This window comes from Camelus ferus, chromosome 13, assembly GCF_009834535.1.
Source record: "Camelus ferus isolate YT-003-E chromosome 13, BCGSAC_Cfer_1.0, whole genome shotgun sequence".
Classification (NCBI taxonomy): domain Eukaryota; kingdom Metazoa; phylum Chordata; class Mammalia; order Artiodactyla; family Camelidae; genus Camelus; species Camelus ferus.
This window is the reverse complement of record NC_045708.1, coordinates 47,932,779-47,945,235: the sequence shown is the minus strand read 5'-3', so window position 1 is coordinate 47,945,235 and position 12,457 is coordinate 47,932,779. Positions and strand designations below refer to the sequence as shown.

At 37.0% G+C, this 12,457-nt stretch overlaps 1 protein-coding gene across 4 annotated transcripts in view; it reads right to left on the bottom strand.

Annotated features, from left to right (window-relative positions):
* RAVER2 (ribonucleoprotein, PTB binding 2) overlaps positions 1-12,457 on the bottom strand; it is a 98,108-nt gene that overhangs the window by 64,347 nt on the left and 21,304 nt on the right. For all 4 annotated transcript variants that reach the window (XM_032494482.1, XM_032494484.1, XM_032494483.1 and 1 more), the window contains exons 3-4: positions 4,409-4,878; positions 1,610-1,801 (exon numbers count right to left, since the gene is read on the bottom strand). In XM_032494482.1, the coding sequence (XP_032350373.1) occupies positions 1,610-1,801; positions 4,409-4,878 (662 nt within the window). The remainder of the gene's footprint in view (positions 1-1,609; positions 1,802-4,408; positions 4,879-12,457) is intronic.

The following is a 12,457-nucleotide window of genomic DNA, read 5'->3' as shown; positions in this document are numbered from 1 at the left end:
CAGGGTTCTCTTGATTCCAAAATTAAGTGAAAATGGCTCTCATATTTCTATAAAGTAGGGGCCACGATCACCTGACAGAAAGAAGGACAAACATAGGAAGAGTGAAGATCTGAGACAGGTGCTGCACAAAATGGAGAGGAGTGGCTGACAGGAGATGAGCTAAGTTTTGCTGGGGAATCAGCTATAAACGTATGTCAGACGTTTGAAGGGGCACCACGTCACCTATTCGTTTGTTTTCCTCCAAGAGGACAGGGTGCGCTGGCTACAGAAGTGAGTGACTGGATGGATTCAGGATTGGAAACAGCAAATTCAACCCAACAAAGAGACAACATAACCAGAGGCCGTGAAATTGATGGTGAAAGGCTGGCTGAGGCCGTCAATTACGCAAGCAAGGATATGAGTACGACCTGCCTTCAGGACAAACTAAGAAAAGGGGAGAGGGCATCCAGGACCACAAGTGAGGTCAAAGATAAGAGGAGGACGAGCGATATGAGAGAAGCAACTCACGACAACCTCCCATCGGCACCCCCACCACCCCGCGATCACCCCTCTCTCCCGTTCATCTACAAACCCTTTTCAGACTATGTGATCGCTTGATGTCTTAATTCAGGTTCTTTCAATGCCTTGATGATATGCTTCAAAGTCCTCTATGGGATCTATAAACTTGAACTTGCTGCTCAAGTTCAATCTAAACTCTGAGTGCAACAGCCCTCCCTCCATTGACAGCAAGCTACCACCTCACCACACGTCTCTATACACTCAGTCTACCCAGACCACTCACCACTCTTCCAGCATCAAAATTGACCTCATACTACTTACTGCTCAAAAGGTTTTGTCGCAGCCAGAGGGTGACCGCTTTCTCTCTCTGCTTAGGGTTGCCAGATTTAGCAAGTAAAAATACAGGATGCCCAATTAAATTTGCATTTCAGATAAGCAATGAAAAAATTTTAATGTAAGTATATCTCATGCAAAATTTGTATTTATATGGCAATCCCATCTTCCACTCCCATCAACACATTTCAAAATCATACTTTGTCACACTCAAATGTCTCCTTCATCCTGATGTCTTCCTTGATCCCCTCAAAGTGTATTCCTTCCTTCATTTGCTCAGTGGGCATTTACTATGCTAAGTGCAAGGAGTGAAAACTGGGAAAAAGGAATAGTCTCTATCTGCAAGGAACTTCTAGACTAGAGAGGTAGAGAGAGGAGAAAGCAGACAGCTCCAATAAAGATGTGAGCGCAATGTGCTACGTGTGTGCCACTGAGGCCCACACCTTCCTCTGCTTCTACTGTGGATACTTATAAACACTTTTTGAAAAGAGGGGCACTCAAAACTTACAGAACAGAAACTCAAACTTTACTGAATAAATGAAGTTCCCTCAAGATTTTTTCTTGAGATAAATAAACTTTACTAAACACAATTTCTTTTGTATTAACTCCTGGCTTGATTTGGCAGAGGTACCATTTAGCCAACTTAAAAAAAAAAAAAAAAAGGAAGAATGTCTTTATGTAATGGAAATATAATGAAGGTCCAATCAATGGTCAACTAGTCTGGATACATTAAAATACTACTTGAATTTACCTATATGCTGAAATAGAACAAACTTACCACGCGCTGAGCTGCTATCAACGCTGCTAACGTACTCCGCCCTGGTGCTCCTGGGGCACAGAAGGAAACTTGAACTTTGCTTCCCTTGATTGTCATACCATCGGCTGCCTGCTGAACCTCCTCAGCGTGCTCTGCAGTGCTATATTCAACCACCGCAAAGCCACCCACGTAACTACCTTCATCCTGTGCAAGCTGATGTAACACATTTATTAAAAGGGGAATTCTAATACTTAGAAATATTTATTTACAAGCATGTCATCTATAAATTCAAGGACAAATGTTTCAGAGCATGATACTAGTGAAAATCATGTATACATTCTTTCTGAAAATAAAAGTTTACCAGTTGGGTAGATGCAGTGCTTCCAGAAGATGGGAAGATAAGTAAGATTCTGTCAAGTTTCCTTTTACTTCTTTGAATCTCTGATTTATTTTAAAAGCCAATGATCAAATGATAATAGTCCCTTTATTTTAAGAAATACATATAACTGATAATTTATAGATAAATATGGGAATACAATAATTAAAACTTTCTCTAAAATAAATTCACCAGATACACAGATGATGAAACATGCTGAACAACTATTTAATCAGGTTTCTATGTCAAATAAAGTCTGTGTATGCAACTCCTATTTCAGTATTTTAGGCAGATCCCAGGAATCTGGTCAAGTATACCAAGCAAATCTAATTTAGGAAAACTGTGCCCCAGGTTTGCTTCTAATACCATATGCGGGATGCAACCTTTTTCTGAACATGCCCTAAGTAAATTCCCGCAATGCAGAACTCGATTTGTTTCCAGTTACCTACCTGAAAGAGTGTAAAAGAAGGCATTCAAGTCCTGGGTCTGTAAAGACTGGTACAAAGAGCAAAAGGAAGGACAAAACAAGACGCTAAAAGGTTTCTAAGTTCCGAACATGACACGTCCACGCTATAAAATGATACAGGTGGTAAAATTCAGCTTGATATGTCTTTAAGACACATCTACAACACTTCTACTTGGATTTGGCATCTCATAAATTGATATTATAATTAAATCATTTCTTATTGCTTTTTAGTTTCTTTTCTCCTTTTTGAAGACAAACTTTCTTCCACTTTCTTGTGCAGTTAGACCAAATTTTTATTTTCCCTTCACATTCTTCCTTCCTTTTAAAACTGTCCTCAAATGTCTTTTCCTCCATAAAAACTTTTTCCATTTACGTGGGAGAAAGGGAAAAATATCTATCTCTTCCAAACATTTCTCCTACAACTTCATTCCCTTCATAATCCAAACCAAATCTTAAAATCAGTTTTGTAAAAGCCATTAGTCCCTTTGGTCCCATCTGACCACAAGGTAGGAAGACTGTGTCTTCAACATAGTCTAAGTCAATCTACCAAGCAAAAGAGCCTGAGTTTAACAGAGCTACTGACAAAGGCTTTATCAATCTTTTGAAAAATTCTAAAACCTGTTCATTATTCCTGGTTCATTATAACCTTCATGCCAAATAAATTATACCATTTTAAGTCTACAGCATCAATCATTTTAAAGATGGCTATTTCAGTTCAATACGAGGGCCATTCAAATATATAATGGTCTGATTTATGATATAGTTCATTTTCTATTATTTTGAAATAGTTTAACAAAAGCTAAATGATCACTCACAAATATTGTAACAACCTTTTTTCTTTTTTTCAACCAGATGGAAAGCTAGACTAGATATGCTCTCAGGTCCCTTCCAACTCTGGGATTCATAATTCAAATACAATTTGTGATAAATGGTTCTTCCCCTCACTTTAGCTCCAAAGGTCTCAACTAAAGCTACAAAGAAGTATGCTTGGCCACAGGATATGAGTGTATAATTCTTAGTATTCAAGAACAGCATAGCAATAAGACAATCAACTTCCAATAACTTAACAAAGATTTGATAAAAGATTTGTCACAAAATATTCTAATTTTTTGAAGCTCCTTGGATAATTTCTCAGATGCTTATTATATTGGGATGGGGGAATATAAGAAAAGTTAAGATGGTAGCATTAATTTTAATTAATTAATTAGATATAAATAAAATATCCTCAAACCCCCAAATTTCTACTTCAATGTACTATTCAACAAATCTATGATTATAGAAAAATAAGGGTGAGGGAGAGGAAAGATGGGAGGTAAGACGGGAAGGAGTACAGGAGGAGAGGGGACAAGAGAGAAAGAATTTTGACAGGCGCTATAAAAATCTGTAATGGGAGGAGCTATAAACAGTGTATATTTTTGCCTACTTAGCAGAATATATTCAATTTTACTTGGATAAAGTCCTTACCTCTTGTCAGTTTTCAGGATCTTCTCTAAACGCCTCACTTACCATGACCCCACTGAGAACAGAATTACACATTCTTCTTACACCTGTATTTTCTATTTTATCAATCTTCACACAGAATTTACAATTATTTGCTTACTTGTCAGTCTCTTCTACAAAACTGTGAGGTATTGAGAGAATATCTTTCTATTCTCTATATTTCTGATATTTAGCAAGATAGTGTCTGGCACAGAAAGGTGATAAAATCTGGATGGATGAATGGATTATTGCACAAATGGTTCAAGAATAGATGGAATGAAAAGACAGATGAGAAAGTGATGGATCTGCTAAGATATACTTAATTATATAAAAATAATATAGTTTGGACCATCAACAAAAGAAATTGATGTAAAATTTACCATGACATTAAAGTGTTCACTACAGACTACAGTAGAATTAGATTATCCACTGTGATATTCATATAGATACATATGCAGATATTTTTAAATCTGTCAAATGAGACCTTAAAAATACATACCTGGCAAAACACAGGTTTATGGATGCTGGAAAATAACTGCAACAGCTCCTCTGAATCCCTGTAGTCACTAGGGAGTTTATCTATACAAAGGCACTTAGAATGAATGAGCTCCGCGGCCAACAGATTAACATCCATCCACTGTGCAAAAAGAGCTGATGCCCCCAACTGTTTACCCAATAGCTCCAATCTAGCCTTTGCAGCAAAGTCCTTCTTCATGTATTCCACAAATCCATAGCCTTTGGAGTGGCCCGTAACTTCACTGTAGACCAGAAAACATCTTTCGACATTTCCATAAGCACGCACAAGTTCTTCAAATTCTTCTAATGTAAAAGAAGTGGGCAAGTTGGTAATACAGAGCAGAGCATCTGTTGGCTGGAGCTGGACTATTAAGTCTTTTCCTCGAAAAGAGTGTTGATGAAACATCTGAATTGCATTTTGGGCCTGTTCACCATTCAATAAGGTAACAAAAGCTGGAAGAAGATAAAATGAATGAGAGTTCTTTGAGTCAGTGTTTTCAAACTTTTTTGACAATAACCCACAGTAAGAAATACATTTTCTATCTGTGACTCAATAAACACATCCATATGTCTATTTCTGAAAGTATCAGGAGGTAACACTCCTACCATGTGCAATGCACTCTCATATTTCCTATTTCATTGTTTTACATGCTGACACACCCCCACTTAACTAATTTCATGACCAGTAACGCAAATAAAATGTATAAAAAGAATACTAGGAGTTCCACTATAAGATAACACAGTATTCTGGGGTGGGGGGTTGTTGGTAATCTTTTCAAACTACATACAGATTTGTTATTTTTCCCCAATAACATATGATGCAAAATTTTGTGAACTTTTCCTTCCTCCCAGGGAGTTCTAAAAGATCCTGTTTGATAACAAGAAACTAAAAAAGACAAAACAAAGCAAAAAAAAAGAATGCCCAGAAGAAGCCAATTCTTCCTGCAATTCATGTATATGTCTCCTTAAAATCAAATTAATTCCACTGAAACAACAGACACACATACATTTTGGTATGCATTTTGGATGAACAATATGGTATGAAAAGATCACAGGACTATGATACTGGACAAGTAGCTTAACTTTGAATCTTTGTAAACAAAAATCTGTCCCGTCGACCTAATGAAGCTGTTTCACCATTAAGCAACAAACACACATAACAATTTGTAAAATCTAAAACATGATACAAATATAGAGTTCTAAACCAATGAAGTGTCACACACACATGCATATCAGATAAAATGAAAATGTAGCCATATCAAAGTGTTTATCTGTTCTCATAAAGGCAAAGAATATAAAGATTTCAAGCAATAATGTAAGAAAAGTTGAAAGCCCCAACTAAAAGAAACAACACAGGCAAACCACAAATTACAAACACATTGCTCTCTCAACATTCCTCCCTCCCTCTCCCTCTCTGGAACAAAAAGTGGAGTTGCTCCATATGAGCATCCAGCTTATCCAAATGCATTGATAACAACATGGCAAATATGTACATAGCAAGAGAGAAAGAAGAGCTTAAATAGCATGGACAATCCTGCCTGTCACTTCAGTCAATCTGCTCTGCCCTCAGCTGGTCTCAGTGCCCATGTGGCTCTCAGACCGTATCTCACCACACAGTATGATGCTAACATTTAAAAGAAACATATTTTTTCATTTAACATGATCTCCACATACAGGGAAACTACTGACAAAGGAATAGCTAACTCTCCCAACCCCAGGGGGAAAAATGACTTTCCTGTGCTTATTGACAATATTTCTTGGTTTCCAGTATCCCCTTTTTAAAGGACTTGAGTTATTTTGATTCTATGCTTGTCTTCCCTTATGCTGACACAGAACATCATTTAACGATGTTTTGCTAAAACCAGCAAACAAGCCAATCAAATCAGCTCATATACTCATCAGTTCACATTTGGTTTGAAACTGTTAACCATTAACTTCCTTGATAAAGTCCTTCCTGATTTTCTTCATACCTGTCCAAGTATTCCTTCCTCCATTTCCTTTTGCTAGATTTTTCTATTCCACTAACACCTGTAAGGTGGCAATACTTAAGGTTCCCTCCTGGCAGAGTCACACACAGTGACACCTGTGTGACTGTACCCAGCAACTCTAAGCCATGAATCTCTCCTCTGTCTATGCCCTCTTTTCTCTGTGCACTCACATCTGTGCCCATTTATTCAGTCTCACATGCCAGGTACTGTGCTAGGCACTGGAAATGAGTTGCTGAACAAAACAGATCCCTTTCAACATAGAGCTCACAGCCCAACAGAGGATGACAGACATGACAGAGAGTCACAAGTGTGGTGTTACCAAAGCGGAAGTACCAGGGGCTGTGAGAGCAATTAAACAGAGCAAAATGGCCAGTCTGGGGGCTCAGAGAAGCCCCTACACCCCGTTAACTCTCAAGTCTATGTTTCTAATCCTCAGTTGCAAGCCACACATGACCAAATATAACTCGAGATCGTCGCCCTCTCCTTGCCATCCCCCTAAAATCCCCACGTTGCTCGTCTTCCTTTTACCTTAGCTGGCAGTGTCACCCTCACAAACCTGGGAGTTACCCTGGACCCTGTTTCCTTTACCTCCCACATAAAAGGAATCCCCAAGTTCTGGGCTTGAATCCATCCTCTTTTCTTTTCTTTTTTTTTTTTTTAAACCTTTTCTTCTTTTTAATCCTTTTCCCACAATGACAATAAAGTGATCTCTCAAAACCAGCTTAACTGTGTCTGTTTACTGCCTAAAATGCAATGGTTTGGTATCACCAATGGAGCCAAGTCTCAGGGCAGTCATCATGCCTCACCAGGCCCTTGGTGCTCCAACTCCAGCCTCGTTAACTGCCATACTTCCTTTCCCCACCACACTTCCTTATCTCCTAATACAAACACTGAGTTTTTTGTAGTTTTTTGCTCCCTAGGTATCAACTTGTTTCAAGCATCTATACATTACCATGTAATTCCTCTGCCTACAGGATCTCTCCCCATATTTTCAGCCACTCAAATATGTTAGTTGGCTTTTCAAATCCAGCCCAGGGATTAAGGCACCAGGACCTCCAGGAAGCCTCCCCTGATACACTCTTCCACTGAGAGTTAACCATTCCTTGTTTTACTACACAACTGTATCCTGAACCCTGATTGGATTATTGCACACATCACACTGCATTACGATCTATTTGTTCAGATGCCTACTATCCTACTAACTGTGAGCTCCTCCGGTTGCTAATGAATGTATCTCCATCAGCTACCACAATGTCAGGCACATAGCAGAGTAGGGTATCTTACAGTAGAATTTAGTTACTATAATGAAGCAAATTTAAACACCCAGGCAATAGGGAAAAGAGGTCATTGATTCTTTTCTTTAGCATCTTCTATTTCTTTCCAAGGCCACACATTCTCTAAAAAAAGTCCAATTTTTCCACACTGACTCTGTGGAAGTAGATGCTACTCTACAGAGAAAAGGCTGTAAGGGATTTGGAGATTAGTTCTGTTTCCATTTCCCCACCAAAATTTTAAAATTCAACAATTGGTCCCAATCCTTTCACAAGTCATAATTTTCTTTATTCTTTTGCCATAGCTTGCTCTTCTAATTAAGTATTGGGACATGGCCAGCATGTGAACACATTTTTTGTCAATGTATCCTATTTTAATACAAGTATTTCTTCTTATCTATAACAGAAAGAGCTAGTTTCAAAGTCACAGTTTATAACTGGAACTATCTTTCATCAATTTGTTATTATTTATTTCTTCAAGCACCACCACAGCTACTGCAATTCAAGGCAACGTCATTTAATACAACTACTGAGCTTCTTTGTTGTATTTTTCTAGTGGGTGTCCAGGCTTTGTAGAATTCATCTCTAACTTATCAGTTACCATCAAGGGATACTGACCTCCCTGTGTACAGTCTAAAAACTTTACAGCAGTATCCTTCCATTCCTCCCTTCCAATCTTTGTACTGTCATATTTTATTTCTACATGTGTTATAACCTTCACAATACAGTGTTATTATTCTCATTGTAAACAATTATCTTTTAAAGAAATCTGACTATTAATAAAACAGTCTTTACACACACACAGACATCTGGTAGTCTTCATTTTTGTGTGTGTAGATCCAGAATTCCAACTAGCATCATTTTCTTTCTGCTTAAAGGACTTTTTAAAATACTTCTTGTATTTAGGTCGGATGGTAAAGAATTCTTTCAGCTTTTATATGACTGTAAAACATCTTTCTTCACCCTTATTTTTAGAAGATATTTTTGGTGAGTAACTAATTCTGTGGGATTTTTTTGAGGCATAAATCAAATGACATTATATTAGTTTCAGGTACAGAGCTGGTAATTCAGTATTTGTATATGTTGTGAAATAATCACCACAGTAAGTCTAGTTAACTTCCATTAGTATACATAGTTACAAAAACTGGGGTGGGAAGAATGAGAACTTTCAACTTTCTTAACAACTTTCAAATATGCACTACAGTATTATTAACTATAGTAACCATACTATACATTATGTCTCTATAACTTATTTATTTTATGACTGGAAATTTGTACCTTGAGACTCCCTTCACCCATTTCGCCTAAACCCTATCCCCAGCCTCTGGCAATGACCAATCTGCTCTCTGTATGTATAAACTCATGGGTTTTGTTTGTTTAGATTTCACCTATAAGTGAGATTATACAGTATTTGTCTCTGACTTATTTCACTTCGCATACTGCCCTCAAGGCCTACCCATATTGTCACAAATGACAAGATTTCTCTTTAAATATTCCACTGTCTATATATACCACATCTTCTTTAACCATTCATCCATTGGTAACCACTCAGGTTGTTTCCACGTCTTAACTATGGTAAACAATACTGAAATGAACATGGGAGTACATACATCTTTTCGAGTTAGTGTTGTTTTCTTCAGATTAATACCCAGAAGTGAAACTGCTGGACAATATGGTAGCTTCAGTTTTAATATTTTGAGGGCACTCCATACCATTTCCCATAGTTGTTGGACCAATTTGCATTCCCACTAACAATGTACAAGGATTCTCTTTTCTCCACATCCTCTCTAAAGTGATTTCTTGTTTTAGTAACTATTCTAACAAGTGTCAGGTGACATATCATTGTCACTGTGATTTGCATTTCCCCAGTGATTAATGATGCTGAGCATTTTTCCATGTATCTGTTGGCAATCTGTATGCCTATTTTGGAAACATGTTTATTCAGATCCTCTGCCAAGTTTCTAATAAGAATGTTTATTCTGCTGCTACTGAGCTGTATGAGTGCATTATATTATGGATGTTGGCCCTTTATCAGATATATGATTTGCAAATATTTTTTCTCATTAAGCAGGCTGCCTTTGCATGTTAATGGTTTCCTTTGCTGCGCAGAAGCTTTTTAGTGTGATATAGTCACACTTGTATATTTTTACTTTTCTTGCCTTTACTTTAGTATCAAATCCAAAAAACCATCACCAAGACTGATATGAAGAAGCTTACTGCTGATGTTTTCTTCTAGGAATTTTATGATTTCAGGTCTTACATTCAAGTCTTTAAGCCTTTCCAAGTTCATTTTTGTGTATGATGTAAGATAGTGGTCCAATTTCAGTCCTTTGTCTGTGGCTGTCCAGTTTTCCCAATACCACTTACTGAAAAGATTGTCCTTTCCCCATTGTATATTTTGGTTCTTTTGTCCTAAATTAACTGACCATATATGTGGGGGGTTATTTCTGGGCTCTCTATTCTGTTCCACTGATCTGTGTGTGTGTTTTTATGCCAACACCATACTGTTTTGATTATTATAGCTTTTTAATATACTCTGAAATCAGGGCGTGTGATGCCTCCAGCATTGTTCTTCCTTCTCAAGACTGTGCAGCATATTCTGCAATTACATAAAATTTTTAGAATTATTCTATTTCTGTGAAAAATGCCAATGGAATTTTGATAGGGACTATACTGAATGTGCAGATTGTTTTCAGTAGTGTGGACATTTTAACAATAGTACTTCTTCCAGTCTATAAGCATGGAATATCTTCCATTTATTTGTATATTCTTCAACTTCTTTCATTAGTGTATTAATAGTTCTATGGTGATCTTTTTTTTTTTTCTTTCAGCTAAAAAGAAAAGATGTTGCCCCGTGGACTTCTCATTGCATTCTCTCCAAGAAATACACATTTTGATCTTTTCCCATCTAAATATAATATGTCCCTTTTGGGGGCTTTTTAAAAGATTTTTCTCTTTATCACTAATTGCAAGCGATTTGATTACAATGTACCTTATTGTAGTTTTTTTCATATTTTTGTGCTTGAAGTTGGTTAAGCTTTGGTGATCTCTGAGTTTAAAGTTCTCATCAAATTTGTAAATTTTTGAAACATTAATCCTTTAAATATTTTTTTCTGCACTATTTGCTCCTTCAGAGACTCCATTACTCCAATATTAGAACTCTTGGAGTTTGCCCAGAGTTCACTGATACTCTGTTCAGGTTTTATAATCTTTTTTTCTGTTTTGTTTTGGTTACTTCTATCTCTATGTATTCAAGTTCACTAATCTTTTCTTCCTCAATATCTACTCTGCTGCTAATTCCATCTACTGTATTTTTCATCCCAGACATTGTAGTTTTCACCTCTAAAAGTGTGACTTAAAGTATTTTTTAATATCTTCCATCTTCTTAGTATGTTCAATTTTTACTATCAATTCTTGTACATATGGACTACAGTTATAAAAACTGTTTTAACATCCATTTTCATTAGTTCATCTGTTTCCGTTTCAGATTAGTTTTGAGTGACTGATTTTTCTCCTCATTATGGGTTATATTTTCCTGCTTTGTCATATTTGGTAATATTTAACTGGATACCAGACATTGTGAATTTTTACCTTGCTGGCTACTGGATGTTTTTGTAGTCATACAAGTATTCTGGAGTTTTGTTTTGGGTTGTATTAAGTTATCAGGAATGAGCTTGACCCTATCTTGTCTCACTTTAAAATTTTTGACATCATTAGTCTAGAGTTAATTTTCTCCACTCTTGAGACAAAACACTTCTGTATACGCCTTCTGATCAACCATGAGTTATGCTGTCTACCATCCTAGCTGGCGAGAATAGCACCACTCCCAGGCCTGTGTGGGCTACAGTGCCTGTGGTCAATATTTACAACAGTGAAATGGTACATAACCTACGAGTCAGTAATTCACCTGTGGAGAGACAGCTGCAATGTATTTTAGAAGACAAGTAAAAGCATAGTCATTACAGCATTGTTTGAAATACTGGAAAAGTTAAAGCTTCTTAATGTCTATCAATAATGAATGGATTTATCAGTGGGGATAAATTCACAGAACAGAATGATACACAGTAGTTTAAATCAATGAACTAGAGCTATATGTATCAATGTGGAAAGACCTAAAAAAACAGGTATAGGTCAGAAAAAAAAAAGCAAGTTGCTAAATGAAAAGTACAGTAGAATACCATTTGTGTTAAGTTTTTAAAAACATCAAGTACAACACTGTTAACTTTACATATAGTAAAATTTCAGGCATTAGTTGGGATGTTTTGGCAAGAAACAGCTCCACAATTTCAATTGCTTAACAAAATGAAAGGGTTTTTTTCTTGTTGTTCTTCATGCTGCATATCCCATGCTTGAAGGAAAGAAGGATGGAAAGAAGGACAGACGGAAGGAAGAAAGGAAGGAAGCAAGCTTTGCTCATTAAAATCATACTGGGACTTATGTTTAAAGAGGTTCTACAACCTTCCTCAATCGATTACTTTAGCAAGTAGAGGGGTGAGCAGGGAGTGCATCGCATGCTAGCTCTGAAATCTTCTACCTGGAGGGGATACGTGTCACTTCATTCATCGAAAAGGAAATCATATGCCCACTGGTAACTTCAAGGAGAGACAGGGAAGCACTATCTCACCTCATGCCCAGAAGAAAAAGAACCTGTGAATAGCTCTAATGACTACCACAGTACAACAGCACAGATTGCAAAGTATACACCAAATTCCTAAGTGCCTGTCCTCAGGTAAGCAGGGAGGGAGGGAACAGAATCAGAGAGGTATAGGAACT